This window comes from Nematolebias whitei, chromosome 23 (genome assembly GCF_014905685.2).
Source record: "Nematolebias whitei isolate Nwh7 chromosome 23, NemWhi1, whole genome shotgun sequence".
NCBI lineage: Eukaryota > Metazoa > Chordata > Actinopteri > Cyprinodontiformes > Rivulidae > Nematolebias > Nematolebias whitei.
The window spans coordinates 22,372,521-22,399,383 of record NC_056520.1 but is presented as its reverse complement, the minus strand read 5'-3'; the positions used below and the strand labels follow the sequence as shown (position 1 = coordinate 22,399,383).

Here is a 26,863-nt window from a genome sequence, read left to right as displayed (position 1 = left end):
ACTGAGTCCCACAAGCAGCACACCCACATAGTGGACCAACCAGTTTGTTGGTGATGAGATGGTTTCTGGGGCACGCCCTCTCCCCCGTCGACTCTTCTGAGGCAGCCATAGCCAAAGTGGTTCAAAACATCAAAGTTCATGCTCAATAATCCACTTGGTCAGTCCACACTGTGCTTGTGCTGCTTGTGGGACTCAGTTTGTTTGTTTGCTCCTCAGACTGACGAAGTCCTTTGGATGAAGGATGAAATGTCTCCAAAAAAGAAAAGAAAAGAAACCGTCCAGATGACCTGACTGAACTTTGATGGAGCAGTAATAACAATACCATAAATATGTAAATACTAAAACTATGATCATGGAGCGATAATATGGAAGTTTTTGTTGTTTTGGTTCTAGAGAGTTGCACTTCAAGCAAAGTCGTTATGACAGAAAAATTTGGTGGTAGAACTGTGGTTTGCTCATGCCACCAAAATCAGTTGGAGACAAATTAGAGGATATATATATATATATATATATATATATATATATATATATATATATATTTTTTCTAGAAGGCACAGCATCTGTTCAACTCCTGTTCTGCATGTTTGCCTCATTTTGGACAGAGACTCATACGGAGCCATGACACCCACTGTTAAGTTTATTGTGTTATAACAGCATACCAACAAGTCAGACAAATAAAAACTGGTATCATCAGCAAATAGTTTTTCTTTTCAGTCCAAAACAAAATGCTTTTCCTTAAATAACATTTTAGACATAAAGCACATTGCCAACTTTAGCATACATACATTTTATTAAGTCTGAGACAACTTTTCTTTAGACAAAGCCTCAGAAAAAATACAGAAATGCTAATATTAGCATGCAAGTCTAAGAAAGTAAGTTTGTGGAAAAGGACAGCTGAAATGCTAACATTTGCCTGCACAAAGATTTTTTTTTTCACATTCTTGAGACAGTAATCCTTATTTTAGAAAATGTTTGAAGATAAAATACCTATATTGTTAACATTGGTCTACGTGAAGATTATATTAAGTTTAAAACCATAAGTCTCCCTTTTAGATATAGTTGAGTTAATGCAATAGCTAAAATACCAACTTTAGTCCACCGGAGGGTGTTTTTTTGTTTTGTTTTATTTGAGACCGTAAGTCTCTCTTCAGATAAAGTTTGGCAGGAAAAGATAGCTAAAATGCTAATGATAGCCTGGCAAGGGTTTGTTATATTTTTCAGTTTTTCAAATGTTTGCGACAGTAACACTTGTTTTAGATAACACTTTAGGAATAGACTTCTAACAAGGAAACCTTGGCATACACTTTTTTTTTTTTTTTTAAGTTTAAGCCTCTTTTTGGAAAACGTTTGGAGAGAAAATAGCTAAAATGCTAACATTAGCCTATGTAAGTTTTTTTTATGTTTTAAACAGGAATAGACAGCTAAATTTCTTACATTACCTACATAAAGATTATATATATATATATATTTGAAGCAATAAGGCTTTCTTTAGTTGAAGTTTGGGGGGCAAAGCTAGCTAAAATACTACCATTAGCATTCGTGATGGGGGGTTTTTGTGTTTGAAACAACAGACCTCTCTTTAGATACATTTTGTGAAAAAGACAGCTAAAATGCTAATGATAGCTTACATAAGGGTGTTTATTATTTACTTTTTAAATATATTTATTTTTTAGATGTTTGAAGCACTAAGCCTCTTCTTAGATAATATTTGGCGGGAAAAGATGGCAACAATGCTAACCTTAACCTACTCGAAAGTTTTTTATGTTTGAAACAACCGACCTCTCTTTAGATCGTTTTTTAGTATATTTATTATTTATTATTTATAGTTTTTTAGTATATTTATTTTTCAGATGTTTGAAACATTAAGCTTCTTCTTAGATCAAATTTAGCGGGAAAAAATGGCTACAATGCTAACCTTAGCCTACTTGACAGTTTTTTTTATGTTTGAGGCAATAGTCCTCTATTCTGATACAATGTGGGAAAACATCACCACTAAAATGCTAACTTTAGCCTATTTTAGGGCTTTTTTCAAACGTCTTTGACCTTTTAGATAAAGCTTATCAAACAAATAAACATTAGGGGAGATTCAATTAGTGAATGAGAAAATTTTTATTGTAATAAAAAGTCTAAATATTTGCCCATTTCATAAAATACTAATGCATACAAAGCTGTTGGATATTCAGTGCCTCACATGTGCTGTTCAGATAAACTCAAAGTAAAAGTTGTGTATTTAAATTTTGATCCTGCACTTTGACTGTGCTTTCCAGCCTTATCTCTGTTTGTCTTTTCCTCTTCCTACTTTTCACTTGTCTCTGCTTGTTTGTGTCCCGTTTTTGTCATCTTCCTCCCGCTTTTATCCTCCTTTTTTCTTTATCCATGTAAACGAGTTGAATCCTGCCCTTTTTTACTCACTCATCTATTCTGTACACTTGCCAATCTGATGCTTTACCCATCACATTATTGCTCAGTGGGCTTTTATCTCAGGGCATCAAGATGCATTTTACGAGCCAATTTCCGTTTTGCTCTGAAGTTTTAAGTATTTTGTGCACCATGTCATACAAAATACTGTGCATTTGGCAAGTTACTGAACTGATGAGTGTTTTTATTGCTGAAAGTAAACAGGGGCACCTCCTATGGTTTTTGATGTTACTTTTGAGCCTTTATTTTTGTTTGTTTGTGTGCGTCTCGGAGTTCACCTCCTTGTGGAGGTGGGGTGCCACGTTCTTTCTGAGACCACCTACATGTCTGTGCTGGCCTGATGTCAATCAACTTGTGCCCCGCCTCTTTTCTCTTGCAGAGTACGGCAGTGCAGGTGAGAGGTCCAGGAGGGCGAAAAAAAGAAACATCGGTAGATACACATGATCAATAACTAATACCAGTCAATATTCTAAGCTATAAGATGAATATACGCAGACCCTTCCCTAGGCACCGCTTTCATTGCTGCACCCCCTCACTCTGTCCGAAAGTGACGAACTCGCCTGCAACTCCTAAATTTCACTTGTTTAATGAATCTGACTTTTCTCTAGCTCTTCTCTTTCCAACTTTTATCTAACTGGACCAAAAACGATCAGGGCCCTGTTCTGTGTTTGTTTAAAGCAGGCCTTAGTCACTTGCATGTAATCCTTAATCCCAGAATTCTTTTGAGTTTGCTTCTTCCCCCATATGCTTTATGAACCCCTTTTCTTTACCCCTTCCTGTTGTACGGGCTCACAACTCAAGCTGGTCAGCTGTCAGTAATGCCCCCTCACCCATCCACCTAATGACTAAACTACCTCCTGTGTCATCTGTGGTGTCTCCTGCCTTCCTGCTGCTTCCAGACAAGGCGGGCTTCGGCAACAACTTTGCCACGGGGGACAACAAGTCGCTGGCTCAGAACATGGAGGCGGTGGTGGTGGGCTGCATGTTCAAGTCTCTGATCACCCGCTGCGCCTCGACCACGCACGAGCTGCACAGCCCCGAGAACCTGGTGAGTGTGGCGTGGAATCGTTTCTCCCCTCGGCTTCATTCAGTCACAACGTCACACGAGCGCCATAAGATTTGAAACAACGTTGAGTAAATTCTGATAATTTTCTGCAGAGGAATAATGTGTCCTGTAGCGTTTTTAGTGATCCATATTAGTCCTTATGCACAATATATAGGTCGAAATGATCAAATGTGATCAATTTGTGATGTTTAATTTTTTTAGCTCTGGAGCTAACATCATAAATACTAGCTTTAGAGCTGATGTGAAAGCGGAGTCATTATTTCATATTTGTCAGTTCAAATTAAAGGGCTGAACATCAAATAATATTCAAAATAAACATTCAAACTGAATATTAAATGCTGAATATTCATGCTGAATAATCCGGGTAAAAAAATCCAACAAAGTTCAATCAGGTCATCTGGACGGTTTCTTTTTTGTTGTTGTTGTTGAGACGTTTCGTCCTTCATCCATAGGACTTCATCAGTCCGAGGAGCCACAACAAACTGAGTCCCACAAGCAGCAACACTCACAGTGATATTCATGCTTAATGGAGCTTTCACCAAAGCAATCTGTCTACATTATTTACCCAGAATGCATTGCAACCTAAATAATATTGCAACATCCGTGTAAATTAATTAGATGTAACCTTATTGATCTCTTGGGAAGATTCCCTCAGGGTCATTAAAATAAGTGTGTGAATAATATTTTTTTTAATCTAAAACTAAACAGCCTAAAGTAGTTTTTGGTCTAATTTTTTATAGCTGAAGTAATTGTTTACCAAATAAGATTTATTGTTCCAACTAGTTTGAGATCCCTTTAAGAAAACAATCATTGAATGTGATACAAAATGTATTAATCCCCTTGGATGTTTTATGCTGATATTGCTGTCATAAATCAACATTGGTCAGCATAAATTGTCCTTCTTTACATTATTTATATATTAATATGACTTTTTTCTAAAAACACTTCTTCAATGTCAAAGTGATATACAGTAAGACCAATTCAGAAAAGGATTATTAAAAAGTACAAGTTTGGGAATGGATGCAAAAGAATTTCCAAGGTCCAAAACATCTCTAGGAGTTCTGTTGAACCCATCATCAAGAAATGAAATGAATATGGGACTTGTGTAAATCTACCAAGAGCAGGCCGTCCTCACAAACTGAGTGACCGTGCAGGAAGGAGAATAATGAGAGAGACCACCAAGACTCTGAAGGAGTTACAAGCTTCAGCAGGTGAGATGGGGGAGACTGAGCATACAGCAACTGTTGCCCGAGTTCCTCATAAGTCTGAGCTTTATGGGAGAGTGGCAAAGAAAAAGATGCTGTTGATGAAAACTCAGACTAAATCAGGACTAGAAGTTGTCTGTACAATTGAGACTGTAGTGCAGCTGGCGTTTTTACAAACTCCACACCACAGCTTGTGAAAAATACACCAGTTTGCTTTCAGTCAGCTCACACTCCCACTCTCACTCCTCCTTTGCAGGGTCTGTACTGCGACATCCGCCAGCTGGTCCAGTTCATCAAAGAGGCCCATGGGAATGTGTTTCGCAGGGTGGCACTGAGCGCGCTCCTGGACAGCGCTGAGAAGGTCACCACCACCAAGAAACCCGACGAGAGGGATGACAATAAACTGCTCGGACTTCGGAGGTACTGGGCCTCGTGTTTTCTCTAATCAACTTTTCAATTCATATCAACAAATAAAGTCCAACCATAGTAACAATCAGATCAATGCTTCTCATCACAGCTTGAACTTTTATTTATTTCTCATGTTTTTTTCATCCTGTCAACATTTGTGGTTTTTATTTGGGTAACATTTTCAAAGTAATATGCATAAACATGAGGAGGAACTTCCACTGTGTTGTTCATATTATTTGACCACACACAGCATCATTAAGATCCAAACTACATCTATCTTGTGTTTCTTTTCACCGGTGGTCAGGGTTAGTTGCTGTTGAATAATAGGACACTCAATGTAAAAAATATAAGAGAATATAAGAAAAGTCCATCCATCCATTCATCCATTATCTTCAGCTTGTTCCGAAGTCTGGTCGTGGGGGCAGCAGCTTGAGCAGAGGAGGCCCAGACATCTCTTTCCACAGCCACCTCTTCTAGCTCTTCTGGGAGGACTCCCAAGTTATTCCCAGGCCAACCAAGAGACATAGTTTCTCCAGCATGTCCTGGGTCTTCACTGTGGTATCCTCCCAGTTAGACATGCCTGAAGAACTTCCCTAGGGAGGCGCTCAAGAAGCATCCTTACCAAATGCCCGAACTACATCAACTGGCTCCTCCTGATATGAAGGAGCAGCGGTTCTACTCTGATTCTCTCCCGGATAACTGAACTTCTCACCTCAACTCTAAGGAATAGTCCAACTCTTTTAGTCACTACCCAGAGTTTGTGGCCATGGGTGAGGGTAGGAACATAGACCGACCAGTAAACGAAGAGCTTCACCTTCTAGCTCAGCTCCCTCTTGACCACAATGGATTGGCACAGAGTCCACAATACTTCAGACGTTGCACCAATCGTCTGTCATTCTCATGCTCTATTCTTCCCTAACTCTTGAACGAAACCGCAGGATACTTGAACTCCTCCACTAGAGGCAGAACCTCACCCTCGACCCGAAGAGAGAAATCCACCCTTTTCTGACTGAGGATCATGGCCTTAGGTTTGGAGTTGCTGATTCTCATCCCAGCCACTTCACAGTTAGCCACAAACTTCTCCAGTGAGAGCTGAAGACCCTGGCATGATGATGTGTCAACCAAGACAGCCCACAACATGAGTTGTGCCTTAAGTGCCTTAAGGAAATCAGAGCGGACCTCATCCACCCCTGAAGAACTGCCACCGCAAAACCTTTGAACTACCTTCAGCCACATTTATGGACAGACAAACCCCAAAGTCCCCCGACTCAGCTTCCTCCATGGAAGACGTGCCAGTGGGATTGAGAAGATCTGAGAAGTATTCCTTCCACCTCTTGATTATATCATTGGCTGAGATCAACAGCACCCCACCTTCACTGAACACAGTGTTAGTAAAGCACTACTTTCCCTTCCTCAGACACCTGATGATTTGCCAGAATCTCCTCGGGGCCGACTGAGAGTCTTTATCCAAGACCTCACTGAACTCCTTCCACATTCAAGCTTTTGCTTCAGCAATATCCAAGGCTGCAGACCACTTGGCCCTCCAGTACTTCTCAGCTGCCTTTGGAGTCCCACCAGCCAACAAGGCCTGATAGGACCCCTTTAACTTAACAGCCTCCCTAACCCATGGTGTCTGCCATCGAGTTCATGGATGACCACTACAAAAAGCACAGTCAACCTCAAGGCAGCCACCTCTATAAATGAGGCTGAGACATGGTCCACTCAGACTCTATGTCCCCTGCCTCAGCTGGGTTGCAGCTAAAGTTCAATTCAAATTCAAAAATACTTTATTAATCCCAAAGGGAAATTATTATTTGTTGTAACTTATTATCCTCATTTCATTAAGAGATGTTATAGATACTGATGACTGTAGGCAGGAAGGATTTCTTGTAACGGTCCATCCCACAGTGGATCCTAAGAAACTGGCTACAGATGCCGTCTGATCCGTCCACCCAGACTCGGCTGGCCTCTCGGTTCCCCCGGGCTGTAGGACCACCTGAATGCCTGGCAGAACTCCTCCCAGAACGCCTCCCAGAGCGATGGCCACTCCTTCCAGCAGCCTGCTGAGCTCCTCGTCGCTGCAGACAGCCAACTGTAGGTGCCGAGGGACGATCCTGTCCTTCCGCTGTAATGAGCCATGTTTCCTGGTAGTTCCAGGATCTCAGTGGTCAGGCACTTGAGCACAGCTGGCAGGTAGATGAGAATGCGTCCACAGAACATCCTTTCAACTCATTTGAGATTTGGGGCTGTAGTTGAGATATTATTTGAGCTTTTGAGATGTTAATCAGCTGCTTTTGGTTGCAAAAAACTGCCTTTTAGCCATGGTTATGCATCATAACAAATGTCCAAAATTAAAAAAGTTTCAGTAAAAATCCTTCCAACTGTACAGCATCCGATACCAGAGGAAACAATCATCCAAAAAATGTAATTTACATCCAGAAAAAGAGGAATTAAAGTTTCCAAAAGTAAAATCTCAGAATGAAAGAAACAGAGCTACTCCAACATGCAGCCACCTTGAGTGGCGCAATTCTATAAATAGTTCTCCCGGAGGTGTCAGTTGAAGATCTTTCTGATGGGATTTTCTACCAGGTTTGTCCGTCAGCTTCCCTCACCATCTGATTCAACTCACTACCAGGTGGTGATCAGTTGATGGCTCAGCTCCTCTCTTCACCAGAGTGCCCAAAACAAATGGCTGCAAATCAGATGACATGACTACAAAGTCAATCATCGATCTATGACCTAGGGCATCCTGGTGCCAAGTGCACTTATGGACACCCCTTTGTTCAAACATGGTGTTTGTGATGGACAAACTATGACTAGCTCAGAAGTCCAACAACAGAACACTTCTCGAATTCAGATCAGAGAGGCTGCTCCTCCCAATCACGCCCCTCCAGGTCACGCTGACTTTACCCATTTGGGCATTGAATTCCCCCAGCAGAATAAAGGAGTCCCCACCTGGCATACCTTCCATCATCGCCGCTAAGGACTCCAAGAAGTTTGGATACTCTAAACTGCCATTTGGCACGTAAGCACAAAAAGCTACCCTCTACTGGGGAAAACTCCCAACACACAGGAATCAATTTGGGGGGGTAAGATTATACCAACACCAGCTCGATGCCTCTCACCATGGACAACTCCAGAGGGGAATAAGATCCAGCCCCTCTCAAGGAGATTGGTTTCAGAGCTCGCGCCTTACATCAAAGTGAGCCCATGTTTAGTTGGTACCTCTCAATCTCACGTACAAGCTCAGGTTCCTTCCTTGCCAGAGAGGTTACATTCCATGTCCCTAGAGCCAGCTTTGGTAAGCTTGGGTCAGAGCACCAAGGACCCTGCCTTCAGCCACTGCCCATGGAGTCATGCACCCAACTCATGCCCCTCCTACAGGTGGTGGGCCCACAGGAAGGCAAAACCATGTTGCTTGTTTGGGTTGAGCCTGATCTCAGTGACCTTGAGCTTGCCTGTGGGCCCCTCCCACTGTCCTGGCTCCAGGGTGGGGCCCCGGCAACCCATGTCCAGGCAAGGGACACTGAACCCCTTACTTTTTTCTGTCCATAAGAGTCTTCGGAATCGCTCTTTGTCTGACCTGTCACCTAGGACCAATCTGCATTAGGAGACCCTACCAGGGGCAATTATAATTAGAGCCCCGACAGATAGATCGGTAGAGCCAATATTTTAGACCGATATAGACGTTTGGGTTACATATCATATCAGTGATAAACACTTCCAAATTTCATTCCTAAAATGCTAGGAATGAGCCATGTCCTTTCTCGCAAATGGCGTTAAGTGTACAATGTATCCAGTAGAGGGCGCATGCGGACTAGTTTCAAGTTATGGCCATGATGCACACTTGACTCATTGCACAGCCGAAGCAGGGAGCAATACTGCGTATCGTATTTTGGTGAAAAGAGCATGGTAAATGTTTTGTAACTGATCTGTAAACAAAATAAAAGTCAACAATAATGAATTCTCCTCAATCCTCTAACCCGCTTGTCATTAGCTAAGTGCCTTTCAGTTAGTAGGCTAATGTTTAGATAATCTAGCATAGGCCTTTGCCTTGTAAAACTTTAGCCAGAACATTAAATCTAACATAGAGGTAAAATATATCATAATTTCCTTCTCGGTTAAAAAAACATTGCTGAGGTCAATACTAATTAGTGACACCATCCTCAGGTTTTAGACCCATATGCAGGCAGGCATGGAGCTCGGATATATTTAAAATAAAGAGTTTATTAAAAAATAAAAAAAAAAAAGGTTGACAAGGCAGCAAAACTTACTCAAGCGCAGGGCGAGCATAAACTGAACAGAACTAAATGTCAGGCAAGTACGGAACAGGACATCAGGTAACAGGCTCAGACATAAAGGAACGGAGGAGGACTGAGTCATCTGTGCGAAAACAGAACAATGACCGAACGCAGAGTGGTGGAGAAGAGAGCTTTAAATAAGGCAGAGGGAGAGTGAGTAATGAATGCACCTGGGCAGGTGGCTGATTAGGGACAGGTGTGAATGATTAGATAGAGGCTGGAGAGCCAGGCTGAGGAGTGAGAGGAAAATGACAGAAAACACAGAGTAAAATACATAAGGAACAGAATCGCACAACAAGAAGCAGAATGAAATAAACAATAAACACAACGAGCAGAAGAAGGAGAAGACATAGAAATACAAAGAAAACAGACAAGGGACAGACTGTGTCATAACCCCCCTCTCAAGGGATGGCTCTTGATGTCCCCAAAGACCACAACAAAGAAAAACAGAATGGGTGGGAGGGAGAGGGAAACGAGTACGGAAGGCACAAAAAAAAGAAAATGAAACTGGCAGGACTAGGCCTGGGAGCAAATATAAACAAGAACACAAACTTTCTATAAATGGCCCTGGGTAACATTCAAAGATGGCAAGAGTTCAATTGGACGGTCCAGAGACCGTCCTGAGCAAAGCCAGAGTTCAGGTGGGCAGTCCAAAGTTAGACCGGAATCCAGGTGGACGGCCTGAGGACCGTCCAGAGCTTGACCAGAGTTCAGGTGGATGGCCTGGGGACCATCCAGAGTGGGACCAGAGTTCAGGTGGATGACCCTGGGACCGTCCAGAGCGGGACCAGAGTTCAGGTGGATCGTCCGGGAACCATTGAGAACGGAACCAGATTTCAGGTGGACAGCCCGGGGACCATCCAAAGCAGGACCAGAGTTCAGGTGGATGGTTTGGGGACCGTCCAGAGCGGGACCAGAGTTCAGGTGGATGGTCTGGGGACCGTCCAGAATGGAACCAGAGTTCAGGTGGACAGCCCCGGGGACTGTCCAGAGTGGGACCAGAGTTCAGGTGGACAACCCTGGGACAGCCCAGAGCGGGACCAGAGTTCAGGTGGATGGTCCAGGGACCATCGAGAATGGAACCAGAGTTCAGGTGGACGGCCCGGGGACCATACAGAGCGAGACCAGAGTTCAGGTAGAAGGCCCGGGGACCATCCAGAGTGAGACCAGAGTTCAGGTGGATGGCCCGGGGACCATCCAGAGTGGGACTAGAGTTCAGGTGGATAGCCCGGGGACTATCAAAAGCGGGACTAGAGTTCAGGTGGACACTCAGAGACCATCCCAAATGAGTCCAGAGTTCAGATGTCACAGGGGAGGCTGTGGTGACAGATGAGAAGACTTCAGGGAAGGACGGAGTGGGACCAGTGATGATGGTGTTTGCAGAAGACAGACCAGACATGATGATGTTGGCAGAAGTTGGACCAGAAGTGATGATGGTAGTGGCAGGAGTCGGATCAGACAGGGTTTCAGCAGTTGTCGGGTGTTGTTTACAGAGGTGATTTGTGGAAGTGAGCCCATGCAGTGACATCCAGAACAAAATTAATCTGTTTTTGTCCTCATCGCAGAGCAAAAGGGGAAATTGAAAATGCCCTCTGTCGAACCATCTGTCTGTGCATGTTATGATTGCAGTAATTTGAAAGTTAAATGAAGTATTGACTTACATTTCAGTCCATGAAGCAGCTAGTAGTAAGAAAGATTCCTAAAGAAAACTGGGTTGCCATGTCAAAATCCAAGATGGCCACCACTATATATAAACCTTGTGAACTGGATAACTTGAAAAATATGCAACGGGCCAACTTTTATTGTGTGGCTACGTCTAGTTTTAGAAAACGTGGACTGACATGTCAAAATTCATGATGGCCACCACTGTCTATATAAATACTGGCCACCAGGGCTTAATTTGTAAACTGATCAATGCCAGAACGCAAATAGTGGGTGGGGGTGGGGTCTGGGGTCCTCCCCCAGAAATTTTTGAATAAAGTAGATGTGATGTACTACATTTTGGTGTATTTTAATGGGTTGTTAAACATCTATGCTTACCTACATTTGTAAACATGCCGCTTCTGTCAATCATCCCCCCCTTACTTGATGGAACCGTCAAGTAAGTCGCTCTCGGAACCGAGCCCAATTCTGTCCCTGCTCGTTGTTGTCCGACTCAACATATGAAACCTCCAGGCCCTTGCCTGCAGCTGCCTGGTTAGCTGGTCATTCACCCCCACCACTCTTAGGGGCAGAGAATTGTTTAAGGGTAGACACGGAAATGCTACTGGAAGGGGCAGCTTATATGTTCGTAAGTGGCTGTTGTGTTTAAAATTAGTGTTTATGTAATTATTTTCTGTTTGCATATCTAATATTTTTTATTTGTTCAAGGCAGTCATATTTGTTCATAACTTTAATATTAGTAAGCCTGAGAGTTACCGGATCCGAGAAAACACTATCGGAACACAGCCTGTCAAAATAAGAATTCCCTGATCCTGTTCCAGCAGGATCTGGCTCAAATTAAGCCCTGCTGGCTACCACTATTGTTGAAAGAAAATACACTTTCTAGTCTCTTTATGAAAAGAAACCATCCATCATTAAACAGGGGTGGAGGCCTCCGTGTTCAACTGTCCCCCTCTTACAATGCTGTTATTGCTAGTATCACTCAGCTCTCTGTGAATAGCAAACAGCCATCAGGGTGCTAATGATCCATCGTTAGGCTGATGGTCCTCCTTGATTATGTGAACAGCTGGTTTTGGCTGTCATCAGTAAACTGGTTGATCCACTATGAGAAGGTGCTATTTATAAGACTGAGCTGAATATAGCACCTCATACTGAGGAAGTCTTTCGGATGAAGGACGAAAGGTTTCTACCATTTTTTTTGTTTTGTTTTGTTTTTTGAATGTCCAGAGGACCAGATTTAACTTTTTTAGATTTTTCTACCTGGATTATTGAACATGCATCTGAACATTTTCTAGTTGTTACATTGCTCAAAAATATAGTTTTCTCAAATGACTGGGGTGTCCAAAGATTAATCAATGGTGGTCAAGTCCACCCCACCCCCCCACCTTCATCGTCGTTCAGGCTGGTGGTGGATAAAATTGCTCTCTCCACTCACCAGTATCTGTCACTCTGCACTGCTTCGGACAAGAATAAAAAAAAAAACTCCCTCTATTTTTCTCCACAGTGTAACTCCTTCCCACTTGAATATCTTGCACCAAAAACATTTTCTCTGTTCAGTTCCAGTCCAGAAAAACACAGAAACATTCACTATTGAAACCCTTCAGCGACAGGGACATTGGTACTGGTAAAATATGTAATTAGTTGGAAAATACTCCTCCATCTATTTATTTATTATGTTTTCTGCTTTTATTAAAACCTGTCTTTAAGAAATGACATCACAGAGAGTACGAATAACTTTAAATAGCTTCAGTTATTTGAGCCTTTTAGTTTTCCTTAAGACTTCTCTTCATTATTTTACTTAAACATTTCAGTTTTGTACCAAAAATATCTGTACAAATAAACTTTAAAAAGGAGAAAAACAATCTGTATGTTTGAACTAGCTTAGCTTAGTTTTTGTTTTAAAAATGATCCTGGTGGTGTCTTCATTTTCGGTGGTCCCGACTACCACTGACGCACACTCTTGTGTGTATGTGTATGTGTGTGTGTGTGTGTGTATGTGTGTGTGTGTGTGTGTGTGTGTGTGTGTGTGTGTGTGTGTGTGTGTGTGTGTGCAGGTCTGAGGCATGTGTGTCCGGGGAGAAGGGTCTGGTGTCCAGTGCTGCAGATGAGTGTCGCAGCTACATCTCCAGCAGACCCCCCCAGACCCCCGAACAGTGAGTGTTCACCAGCCAGCATGCTCATGAAACATCCTCCACCCAGCTGTCATTTCTCTGCTCACATTAGGGGGAAAAAAACTCTCTTCCTGTCTTGACTCAAATTTTTCCTTTTGTCCATAAACGTTCAAATCTTTCCCTTTTGTGCACCGCCAGTGACGAACAGATCCCGGGTGCTCTTCTTGGCAGGAAAGATTTCTGGAGGAAGATGTTCAAGTCTCAGAGCGCCGCCAGTGACACCAGTAGCCAGTCAGAGCAGGACACCTCGGAATGCACCACGGCACACTCCGGCACCACCACGGACCGCCGCTCCCGATCCAGATCCCGCCGCATTTCGCTGCGCAAGAAACTCAAACTCCCAATCGGTGAGTGGATGTTGAATATAAATGTTTCTGAGCAAAAGTCTAGCCTATTTCTAATATTAGGGCCACTCAGAGGAAGAACAAAAAAAAAAGTTGTTTATTCATGTCATGAGAATAAAGTGTAAATATTATCAACAGAAACGTGTCACTTCTATTGAAAGAAATGTTGGTTACGTACTGTATCCCCAGATTCTATGAATATAGGCTTCACCCTTTAAGGCTGTTGCTGATGGGTTTTATCCCGCCACTCAGGAGCCAGTGAGGCCCGACGCTTAAAGGGCTACACCTATACTCATAGAATCTGGGGTTACGGTACGTAACCAATGTTCTATTTTGTATAGGCTTCGCCCTTTAAGGCTGTCGCTAATGGGTTAAAGGCGAAGCAGATGTGGTCCTCACCTCCGAAAGGCACCGAAATGGTGTCTCACTCAGAAAGCGGTCACGCCTCCTCTCAGTGCACGCTGGCTCATCTCAGCTCTAATGTGAGACCGCAGCCTGGGCTCAGCATAGAGGCACACATACAGCCCTTTTCTGTCGGAGCCCCCCCCCCCCCCACACACACACCTCCCCGGGTTCCCCCCCGGAGAACTCCGGAGCGGGTGATGGCAGTAAGGGTTTTTAGTCTGGTTGACGTTCATGAGGAACATGACACAACACAAAATGTGTGCTCGCTCCCTGAGCGTTACTCAGTGGCAGCGAGTGTGCTCCCTGGACAGATGGATGGACCGTCTGATCAGCAGGGGGTACACGCTGCAGTTTGCAGATCAACCCCCACCGTTCAGAGGGATTATAGCGACGTTTCTGTATTTTCCAGAACAGAGCTCATTTCTCCTGTCAGAAGTTCAGGAATTCCTGATGTAAAATGTGATTTCCAGAGTTCCCAATGGAGAGGAAAATACTTTTTTCCCCCCCTTCCACTACTTCCTGGTTCCAAAAAAAACCGGAGGGATGAGACCCATTCTCGACCTGTTCATGTTCAACAAATCGATCATAGAGAGACAATTCCACATGCTGACAATCAAACTGCTGCTGGAGAACTTCACCAGAACGACTGGTTCACCTTCATAGATCTGAAGGGCACATATTTTCACATTTCCATCATCCCGAAACACAGGAAATTCCTGCGTTTCTCCTCCAGGGGATTCCGTATCAGTACAACAGGCTACCATTCGGTTATTACCTCACCCACGCACGTTCGCAATATGTGTGGAGACGGCTCTGCAATCATTACACATGGCAGGAATGAGAATTAATTTTTATCTGGACAATCTGCTTTTATTAGCTCGGTCCAGATAGGAAGCAGTCGCACGGACCAAAACGCTAGTGTTACACCTGCTAAACCTGGGGTTTCTATAAACTGGGAAAAAGTTCTGTTTGCCCGTCGCAGATGATTGTTTATCTGGGAGTGGAGTTTAGCTCCACTCCCAGATAAACAGAAAAACTGTTACTTGAAAATTATTGTGATTGAACTAATTGTTTGAAAAAAGGGGCAGATATAATAAGATTTTTTCTTCTTCTGCTGCCTTTCATTTTAAACCTCTTGTATATTTTTTATACTGTTATGGAATTGTTTTGTATTTTTTAAAATGAATAAACTTTATACCATACCATACCAAACTCAACCACAATGAGAGCCCGTTTATCACAGCCAAGAGCCGAAGCTCTGTCAGCTCAGCTCCGCCGTGTCAAACCCGACAGCGTAGTGACAGCTCTGCCTGTCATGCAACTCCTGGGATGATGTCAGCGGCCCACGTCATAGTTCCGCTGGGTTTGCTTTATACGAGACATCTTCAGAGATGGTTCGCCCGCCTGCGCATAGATCCTGTGCGCCAAAAGAGGCGGATTATCTCTGTGCCCCCCTCCATGAGAACCGATCTGAATCACTGGGGAAACCCCCTCATTCTGTCAGAGGGAGTTCCCATCAGCAGGCCTACGTCACACGTCTCAGTTTTCACAGACGCGTGTTTGTCCCAGGCAGTGGGAGCACAGTGGCTGGACCATATGTCGCTTCACATAAATGTGCTAGAATGTTTCACTGTCTGAAACGTGACAGCATTTTTTTTCCCTGCTGCGGGATCAGCATGTTCTGATCCACACAGACAACAAAGGGACAGCAGCTTACATAAACCGTCAGGGAGGCGTGCGCTCAGCCCAACTGTTACGCATCGCGAGACAGCTGCTGTGTTGGGCACACAAAAACCTGCTCTCCATCAGAGCAGTGTACATTCCCGGCGTCCTGAATAGGGGAGCGGACATAATGTTGAGTGGCAGTTCCCGCCATAGAGACTGGAGCCTCCATCCCGAGCTGATTTCTCGGATTTGGAGCAGGTTCGGCCGAGCAGCAGTGGATCTGTCCGCCACACGGGAGAACGCCCAGTGTCAATTATGGTTCTCACTGAGCCCACAAGACGACCCACCGTTAGGAGTGGACGCCTTTGCTCACAGCCTGTGGCCAAAAATGCTCCTTTATGCATTTCCTCCAGTCCTGCTGATATCACGGACCATGGACCGGGTCCGGGAGGAAGAGCTGTCAGTCATCCTCGTAGCTACCGAGCGCATAAGTGCTCCGTGGTTTCCGAATCTGCAGCGACTGATATCGGGTCGGCTGTGGAAATTGCCGTGGAGGGAGGACGCTCTCCTCCAGGCAGGAAGAGTGTTCAAGAGTTACCCAGAAATAGGTCAGCACCTTTGGGTCTGGCCGCTGAACGGATCCATTTAGAAAAGATGGGCCTCCAACAGGATGTGGTGAGTACGATTCAGGGTGCATGAGCCGCTTCCACCACAACGATGTACACATCAAGTGGACAGTTTTTAGCGTTGGTGCGCAGAGAAAAGAGTGGAGGCCATCTCATGCCCACTAGGTGGTGTGCTGTCATTTCTACAGCAACTGATGGACAGAAATTTAGTGTTCAGCATGTAGTGGACTAGGCCTACGTCGAAACTAAGTCTAAGGTCAAAACTCTTGACCTTTAGAACCTTGTGGGACAGAAGCTGTCATTTCATGTATTTGAATCCATAAATACAGGTTCACCCATCCTGAGACTTTCTTTCTTGAAGATTCAAGTGAAAAGAACACTCTCTTTTTATTATCATTACTATCTTACAAATGTTGATAATCAAAGTGTCTTAGTTCAAACCATTTTAGATGTTGCAGTGAACTAATCAATTTTATTAACTGAGTAATGATTTTTATTCTCATGTTAAAAGCTGTTGCAGAGTTTATGCATTTTCTGATTTCTGCTTTTGAATGAGCAAGTGTGTGCGTTTCCAAGGTTACAGTCAAACGGAAAACAAGTTGTTATGTTAAAACTGTCATGTTTTAGAATCCTCGCAGACGTAAATAGAGATGTTTTGCACCTGTTTTTAAACACGCCAAAACAAAACCCTCTCGGTCTGTGAGAACATTTCTGAGCTGTCCCATAACAATTCTCGCTGTCTCTAACCTCTTACGTCACAAAACCCACCCCGTCTGGTCGTTTCTGACCAATGAAAAATCCCAAAAAGTGAACCGGGAAAGAGTCTTTAAAATGTCAGTACTTCCTGGTCTACACGGAAGCACAGAGTTTGGAGAGTGGTCAGACTTCTAGAGAGTTGGAGAGTTGTCGGAGTTCTAAGAGTTCTGAGAGCGTAGAGTTCGGTGAGAGTCTACTCAAGTTCTGCTGAGTTCTGATGGAGTGCTGTTGGAGTTCCTGACATGACAACAAAGCTCTCCCGAGTTCCATGGGATTATAACATTTTCCACTGAGGTGAATATGTGTCGAACAGAGCCTCGCCATTACTTCGGACGAGTAACAGCATCCTACTGAGACGCTGAAAGGGTGCGTTAAACGGAATCTCACCTGAGACATCTCCAGGTAAAGGAGCCGATTTCATCACCTAAGTGTACTGTATGGAAAAGCTGAAGAAAGCCGGAGAGTGTCGATTCTGGTGAACACTTAATTTCCCTCACATACCATCTTAACTCCCTTTAACTTCTTTCATCTTTAACTTTCTATCAAGTAGAAATTCTCCCAGATATTTAGAAATGTCTGTGTAAAGTGCTTATTCACATCCGTGTGGGTAAAAGATCATAGTTGTACAGTTTTATAAATGTTTGTGGTGCAGCAACGAAAAATCATGGCCGTATGATTTTTCCTGATTGATTGCTTATATTGTTATTTTCATAATTTGCCAAATTAATGTAAATGTTTGATGTTAAATTTGATTCTGTAAATAAATGACCGCATTCATTTTGATGGGTCAAATTTAAATGACGTCTCACGTTTGCCTTTCCTTAAATTCAATGCACGTTTTATTCAGTCCAGAAAAATGAAGAACCCGCGTTAAATGATGAATATATCCCAGCATCTGTTCATCTACAAGCATAATAAAAACTTATGCTGCAGCTATTTCTTCCTGTCATGAGGTTTTTCGGTGACAGAACAGTTTTTAACCACCTGCTGATGAAGCGTTTTTCTGAAAGGTGTACGGAGACACAGACCTGTGTCACGTCCACTAGCTCCACAGTGGGACCTAATGATGGTACTGCGCGCTCTGATCAAAGCTCCTTCTGAGCCTTTAGATCAGGTTTCATTTAAATTTCTGTCTTTTAAGACAGCCCTGCTGTTAGCTCTGACGTCGTGAAAACAATTATTTGTTGCTCGACATTATAGCAAAGGTGTGTCTCAGTTTTTTTCCTTAATAAATGCACTTTAATGGTCAAAACAGCTTCATTTTGCCTGCGGTGCGGCACCATCCATCCATCGTGGCTGGGGCTGCTAGCTCTCCAGCGTTCCTCCGTCTGCACCAACTGAGTGAAACGAGCATGGCGGACTCGCTGTTGCAGTTCTTCAAAAATTTAAAGCATCAGTAAAAAATTGCGTTATGAATATGGAAAAAAAAAAACGTACATAAGTCGCTTCGGTGTATAAGTCGCAGGACTGACAAATCTATGCAAAAAACTGTTACTTATTTGCCTGAAAATACTAATTAAATAGTAATTCAAACAGTTTCATTGGTCCACTGTGACCTGTTTTTTAATTTCATTGGTCTGATGTAACAAGGCTAAATGTTTTGGCGGCATGAAGCTCATTAGCCCGTAAAAATCCATAAATCATCTGCATCATTAGTGTTCAAAGTGTGTGGAAAAAAGTAGCAGCTTATAGTCTGGACATTACGGTACAAAAAGAACATACAATAATTTAGATGAGCCAGTCCAAGGTGTGGCATAATATTCTCGTTACAGCAGAACTTTTCAGTTTTTCTGTTGATAAGCTACACAACTCCCAAAACATAAAAACAACCTCCTTATCATTGTTCCTTCTTTGTGGCCCTCATGCTCTGTTGTGAGATTTTTTGTATTAAAGGTGACAGTTCATTTCAGCTACATTGTATATTTTCATGCTCATCTCTCTCTCTGATATGTTGTGCTCTGTATGTCCAACATCGCACCTTTTCCTGTCGAGAGGTCCAATCAGTTCATCATATTGGTCTGTTTTATGTCCCTTCTCTTGTGCCGTAGCGTGCCGGGGGACTGCCCGCCTTCCGCTCACTCGATCTGTCCTGCGTATGTTGGACGATGAAACCATCTCCATGCAGTGTTTGTGTCATTTCATGTTTGTGGTGGTCAACATGCCTCGTGTGCACGCTGTTTGACACCCGGATAACGTTTTTTCTTTTTTTTGCAAATTGTTTAAGCGCCTGCTTATTTTGCCCCTAAAATTCATAAAGTGACCTTAATGTTTTTATGTTTTGCACAACTATAAAGTCATATAGACTGATTGTAGACTTCTACTTTGGATTATTTGTTTGTGTTTTTTTTTTTTAATTATCTTTTTTTAGTTATGAATGGTTCAAGCTAGCGAGCGAGAAGGACTTGTACTGAATGGCAAGACAGAGGGATCAGGCTGGAAAGGATGTGCAGCAGGTTAGGCTTGGTAAAGATAGGAATAGTAATGTTCTAACAAGTGAGGAGAGTGTCATGGGAAGATGGAAGGAGTACTTTGAGGAGCTAATGAATGAAGAGAATGAAAGAGAAAGAAGAGTAGAGTTCATAGAAACTGTGGACCAGGAAGTGGAAAAGATTAGTAAGGGTGAAGTCTGGAAAGCTCTGAAAAGAATGAAAAAGGGAAAAGCATTAGGATCTGATGACATATCAGTGGAGGTTTGGAAATGTCTTGGAGAGATGGCAGTGAGGTTTTTGACTCAAATGGGTGAGAAAATGTCCGAAGAAAGGAGAAGTGTGCTGGTGCCAATTTTTAAGAACAAGGGTGATGTACAGAGTTGTAGCAACTACAGGGGAATTAAGTTGATGAGCCACACGATGAAGATCTGGGAGAGAGTTGTTGAAGCAAGACATCAACGAGAGGTGACTATCTGTGAGCAGCAGTATGGTTTCATGCCAAGAAAGAGCACCACATATGCCATCTTTGCTTCGAGGATGCTGATGGAGAAGTACAGAGAAGGTCAGAAAGAACTCCATTGTGTCTTTGTGGATTTAGAAAAATCATATGACAGAGTGCCGAGGGAGGAGGTGTGGTATTGCACGAGGAAATCTGGAGTGGCAGAGAAGTATGTTAGACTGGCACAGGACATGTATGAGGACAGCAGGACAGGGTGAGATGTGATGTAGGAGTGACAGATAGCTTCAAGGTGGAGGTGGGAGTGCATCAAGGATCAGCTCTGAGCCCCTTCTTGTTTGCTCTGGTGATGGACCGACTAACAGACGAGGTCAGGCAGGAATATCCCATGGACTATGATGTTTGCAGATGATATTGTGATCTGTGATGAGAACAGGGAACAGGTGGAAGAGAACTTGGAGAGGTAGAGGTATGCACTTGAAAGAAGAGGAATGAAAGTCAGCTGTAGTAAGACAGAGTACATGTGTGTGAATAAGAGTGAGACCGGTGGAACAGTGAGGCTCCAAGGAGAAGAGGTCACAAAGGTGCAGGACTTCAAGTACTTGGGGTCCACTGTCCAGGAAAATGGGGAGTTTGGTAAAGAGGTGAAAAAGAGAGTCCAGGCAGGATGGAGTGGATGGAGAAAAGTTTCAGGAGCTATGTTGTATGGTCTGGAGACAGAGACATGGACAAAAAGACAGGAGAAAGAACTGAAAGTGGCAGAAATGAAGAAGTTCAGGTTCTCCTTAGGAGTGACAAGGATGGATGAGATTAGGAATGAGATCATCAGAGGTACAACACAGGTTAAACAACTGTGAGATAAAGTTAGAGAGGCCAGACTGAGATGGTTTGGACATGTCCAGAGGAGGGACAGTGGCTATATTGGTAGAAGGATGTTAGAAATGCAGCTGCAGGAAAAAGACAAAAAAGAGATATACAGATGCAGTTAGAGAGGACATGGAGGTAGTTGGAGTGAGGACAGAGTGAGATGGAGAAGGATGACTCGCTGTGGTGACCCATAAAGAGGGAAAAACTGAAAGAAGAAGAAGAAGAAGAATGGTTCAAGCTATGACTTTATGAGACTGATTACTTTTTATTGACGTGAATAAAAGGCAGCATCAGCAAGGCTTCCTTGAAAATATAAAAATGTGAAACAAAGACAAAACAAAGGTTTGTAGCTTGTAATTCATAAAATGATCCCATCAGGAGAGTCAGCAGCTGTTCTCTGTGATGCACTTCGCCTTCTCATCTGAACGTTTCAAACTCTTAGCTTCTTGGCTTTTAGAATTAATGCTTACCGATTTGACTTTTTCTACTTTGTCTAAACTGGGGCGCATCTAGAACAAACCCTTTTCAAACCCTCTGTGTGCGTGCTCAGTAACGATGTGCGTGTCTGATGTTTGACCCTGCATGCGTTGTGTTCCTGACCCACTGTTTGGTTTGTTCATATTTGGATGTAATATCAAGTGGTTGTGGTTGTTCCAGGAAACTGGCTGAAGCGCTCCTCTTTGTCTGGGCTGACTGATGGCGTCGAGGACCTGCTGGATATCAGCTCAGTGGATCGACTCTCCTTCATCCGCCAGAGCTCAAAGGTCAGCTTCCATAAAACAGTCTCTGCCGCTCAGGTCTCAAACATCTGTAAAAGTTCCTTCAGTTTATTTGTTGTTGGGTATCCACGTTTCCCTCTTGGACTTGTTGACACCGCGAAACGTGGACACTCTCCAGCTCCTCCTAGGGAATCTTGATTGAGGTTTCCTTCCAGTGCTTGGAGAACCAGAGCCCAGCCACTTCACAGAGGAAGCTCATTTTGTATCCAAAATTTAATTATTTCAATCGTTATTCATACCCTGTGTCTGTACTCCTTCCTCACCACATCAAACTGGAGCAACAACCTCATTACTGTAGATAATTGATGCCCACTTCTGGTATTCCCGCATGCTTTTGTTGTTTCCTTGCTCTTTAGCAGGTGTTTGAGTTCTGCAAAAGCCTGTTAATCCCTCATTCATTCAGACCTGGAGTGTCAAAGCAAACATTTAAAATGTAGATGTTCCTGGTTGTCGATCCATTTTTTTTTCTTCATCCCGCCGTTTCTGGTAAAAATAAGACTTCCAGCTAGGGATCATTTCCCCTTTTTGTCCCTCATCGCAGAGTGAAGAGGGGGAATTAGAAATCCCCTCCATCTGTTCATCTGTGCATCTTGCGAGCATGAAAACTTTAAAAATTTGTAAAGTACCCACTTCCATTTTGTTGTGCGGCTGCATCTAGGTGCAAGAAATGTTCCTTTTGAAAATTTGGTTGTTCGGTCAAAATTCCAAGATGGCTGCTGCCAAAAATGTCCATCCGTGTTGTGAGCTAGATAACTTGAAAAAAAATTAAGGCATAAAATGCCATTTTGGTGTGACTACGTCTAGATGTAAGAAACGTTCCTTTCAAGAATTGGGTTGCCACATGAAAATCCAAGATGGCTGCCACTATATGTATATACAGTATGTAAAGATGGGTGATGTAAAGTGAGTTGGATGACTTTAAAAATAAGCAATGTGTTGACTTCCATTTTGCTGTGTGATTTCTACTAGGCATAACAGTCACTGTTGAAAATTGGGTTGCCAGGTCATCATCAAAGATGGCTGCTGCCTTAAATGTTCACCCAGTTGTGAGCATGATGTCTAGGAAAACTAGAGAAATTGCACTTCCTGTTAAAATGCAGTGTGAATGTTTATTGCAGAACTTGCTAAGAAACAGGTGAAATTAACTAAAAAACCTGCTGAAATGAAGTTGAAATGGAAGAACAAGCTTCAGATAGCAGAAGAAAGCAGAAAGAACACAGATTTGGCGAATTAGGTTTAAATAAGCAGAAATGAGCCACAGAAATGTGTAAATTAGCTGAAAAAGCTAAAATTAGAAACAAAAATTACTGAAACGTAACTATATAGTCAGAAAGAACCTTAAGCTACCAGAAGGAACTAGGAGGAGCTGAAATTAGCTTAATTTTTTATTGATTTAACTGGTAAAGCTCAATTTGGCATAAAACAGCTAAATAGTAGCTGAAATAGTAGAAACATCTGAAATTAGCAGAACTAAGCTGAAAGTAGCATAACAAACTGAAATTAGCATGAAGAAGTTAATTAGGCTGAAAGTAGCAGAAATTACCACAAAAACTTGAATTTATCTGAAAACAGCTAAAATTAGCTAAAAAATACTAAAAAGGTAGTTGAAAAGGTAGATCAAGCTAAATAAGCAGAAGAAAGCATAAAGAAGACATTTGCCCAATAAGGCTGAAAGAAGCAGATATGAACACAGAAAAATGGAAATTATCTGAACAAAGCTGAAATTTACAAAAGAACAGCTGAATAGTTGCTAAAGAAAAAAAAGCAGAAAGAAGCTTAAATTACCAGAAGGAAGTGGAGAAACACAACTGCTCCCAATTAGGCTAAAAGAAGGTTGGAATGGGTGCAAAAATGTAGAATTCGTTGCAAAAGCTAAAATTAGCATAAAACAGCTAAAATAGTAGCCAAAATAGCAGAAATTTTTAAAACTTGCATAAACAAGCTGAAAGGTGCATAACAAGCTGAAATTAGCAGAAAGAAGAAGCACAAAAATGTTGTAGTTTGCAGAAAGAACCTGAAAGGAGCACAAAACAGCTGAAATTAGCTGAAAGTAGCTGAAAAATGTGAAAGGAACAGTTAAAGGTTCTAAACGGATCTAAAGATATGAAGGATGTAAAATGAGCTCATTTCATTACCTATGAGGAAAAAAATGGCAGAAAAGACTAAATATTTCAAAAAGCTAAAGTTGCACCAATACCAAAAGTCCTAGCAGGATTGTCCTGAAAGAGCTGAACATTTTGATTATGATTTGTTGAAAAAGCACAAAAATTGTGGAATGAGAAAGATGCTGAAAAACTACAGAAGAAAAATGGCTCACAGTAGTGTGAATGTTTCATAAGCGTTCACACAACAAATGAGGTACCCACTTGAATTTTGTCGTGTAGCTGCATCTACAGTAGGCATAAGAAAGAACAGTGAAAAATTGGGTTGCCATGTCAAAATCCAGTCCAGTAAAACAGTTTTCTCAAACACTACAAACATTTAATGTTCAAATCCCTCAGTGACAGTGGAAATCGGCATACTGCTTGCTCCTCTAACTTGGGCCCTGTTTACACAACGGTGTTTTTAAGTGAAACGGGAACATTTTTGTTGCTATTTAGCTGTTTATTTACATGATAGTGATTGTTTTTTCTCACGCTGAAGGTTTTGCATCCAGATCCCAAAGTGGAAGTTTTTGTGAAATCACATGGCGGCAGTCAGCAGTTTTATCTGTCAAGTATTTTGTGTTCATGTGTTCCAGGTGAAGTTCACGAGCGCAGTGAAGCTGTCCGAAGGGGGCCCTGCAGGGCCGGAGTACGGCCGGGACGAGGAGGAGAATTTCTTCAAGCGGCTCGGTAAATGGAGGTCTGGCAGGAGGAATCCATCCAAGCTTCACCACACAGAAGAGAAAGATGGTAGACCTCCCCCACCCCGGGCTGTCCCACACTCCATCGTCTTTTGTCTTCTCCTCTTCTCTGTCCTCGTCCCTGTCTCTCCGTGTGGTGTTGTCTTGTCTCCTTCCACCAAGTCGTGGTGGTCTATTCCGCACCGACAGACCCGCTGTCCACCATCCTCCATGTCTGCTGCTAAATGTGGTCTGTGTTTGGATCGTACTTTGAATTGCTTCGATACAAAAAGCCTCCAGAAAGTCATAAAGAGCAATGCAGTGATGGCACTTTAATACCAGACGATTACAAACTCCCCCAGTTGAAGCAATAAAATACTACTGTACTTTGATCCAGACCAGAATTCAGACAGATTTAGGTCCAACCTGGTTCTTGTAGCTCAGTTATCGCACACTTTCAAGCCATACATATCTCTCCAGAAAGGATTTTTAGGCCATTTTGCAATTCAAATACAGCAATGTGACACAACGTCTATGAGACAGTCTTAGATTGGGTTACAGGAAATGTTCTATAAACATAATGGAGCCCAAATTTGGGGCAAATCATACCAGAGCAGGATGTGGCCCAAAACTGAAATGCAAATGATGGATTAAAAGGAACCTCATGTCTTGACAATATTGAGCTAACCTGCCTGACAGAGTTCCTTTGGCCATGCTCTGACCCACCAAATGATTTCTACATCATTTGGAGGGTCAAACAACTCTGGAATTAATTAGAGATAAAATTCAGTTCAGTTTATTTATATAGCTCCAAGTCACAACAGAAGTCATCTCAGGGCACTGAACAGAAACATTTATATATATATATATATGGACAAGCGGTCATCTGCTTCAACCGGCTGGGTTTGAGAGGAACAGGAAGGAGGAACAGATACACAATGGCAGGTCAAGAATCACATGTTAAGATAGAAATTATATCAAATGAAAACTATTCAATTGCAACAATTCATTTTAAGAAATTAGGTCAATTTGTCCTCCAGTAGTGTAAGCCTATAGCAGCATAATAAGCCAACCCTAACTATAGGATTTATCAAAAAGGAAAGTCTTAGTCCCAGTCTTAAAACTGGACAATGTGTCAGCCTCATGGACAGAAACTGGAAGTGGGTTCCACAAGAGAGGAGCCTGATAACTGAAAGATCTTTCTCCCATTCTGCTTTTGGAAACTCTAGGAACCACAAGTAAGCCTGCAGTCTGAGAGTGAAGTGCTCTGTTAGGAAAATATGGAACAATAAGATCAGTAATAGAAGATGGAGCTAGGTTGTTGAGGACTTTGTAGTTTAGAAGTAAGATATTGAATTATATTCTGGATTTGACAGGGAGCCAGTGGAGAGAAGCTAAAACTGGAGAGAGATGATCTCTCCCACTAACTCCAGTTAAGACTCTGGCAGCAGCATTTTGGATCAACTGAAGACGTTTTAAAGAAGTTTTTGGACATCCAGATAATAAACCATTGCAATAGTCCAGTCTAAACGTGACAAATGCATGAACCAGTTTTTCTGCATCATTTATAAATGAGATGTTTCTAATTTTAGTGATATTACGCAGGTGGAAGAAGGCAAACAATTTTGCACAATTTTTTTTTACTATGCTTGAAATTCAAGCTACAAGATTGTGAGCCTCAGACTCAAACAAGGAAACTCAGAACCCCAACAAACATTTCAAAACATTCTGAATACTGCTGATTTCAGTGAAGGTTAGCAAAACTAATAGATGTTGGATATCTAAGTATTTTGTTTGCTTCTTAAGCCTGCATCACTTTGGTTCTGTAGAACTTTACACATCATCTATCCAATTAGTTAAATAATGCAAGAAACTAGCTGGAAGATAAAGCCTTTCGTAATAGATTATGTTTAGTGTTTTCCGACCCATAATACCTTAGAACAGTACTGTATCTCTGTATTGAGTATCAACCATAAGTGTCATCAGTGCAAATGTTTCTACTGGCTTTATGGATCTTTTTGTGCAGCATGTGCATAAAGCTCTAAAGAATCACAACAACGGACATTCAGACGCCACTAAAACGCATTTCTTATTTAAGTGGCTTCTTTTTTAAAGCTCTTATAATAATAATAATTATAATTATAATAATAATAATAATAATAATAAATTAGATTTGAGTAAACTTTCCTATAACCTCGTTTTGTTCCCAATGCACTTCCTCTTCTTTCAAACGTAGCACCTCCTCCTCTTATTCACTTGACAGTGAAAAGAGAAGAAAGGCGTGGTCTGTTTTCTGTCTAGAAGACCATCTTTCTGCTGCCGAGCATATTTCTGTGCTTCTTCATGTAAGTGCTCCATCCGTCTCTTCTGTGGTGGTGTCTGGTAGCATTTTTCCAGAGTTTCAGTGAAGTGAAAAAACATTATCGTCTGCATACAGCTTTATTCTGTGTGGCTAATATTAGACTTGTCATGTTAATTTA

General features: G+C 42.4%; 1 protein-coding gene across 1 annotated transcript in view; it reads left to right on the top strand.

Moving 5' to 3' along the window:
• The window catches only part of LOC119429099 (protein unc-80 homolog), a gene marked incomplete in the record, with an annotated part of 116,990 nt that overhangs the window by 28,294 nt on the left and 61,833 nt on the right, over positions 1-26,863 (top strand). Inside the window, 6 exon segments of the mRNA XM_037696817.1 lie at positions 3,318-3,466; positions 4,946-5,109; positions 13,115-13,213; positions 13,370-13,578; positions 21,438-21,544; positions 24,300-24,453. Coding sequence (XP_037552745.1) covers positions 3,318-3,466; positions 4,946-5,109; positions 13,115-13,213; positions 13,370-13,578; positions 21,438-21,544; positions 24,300-24,453 — 882 coding nt within the window.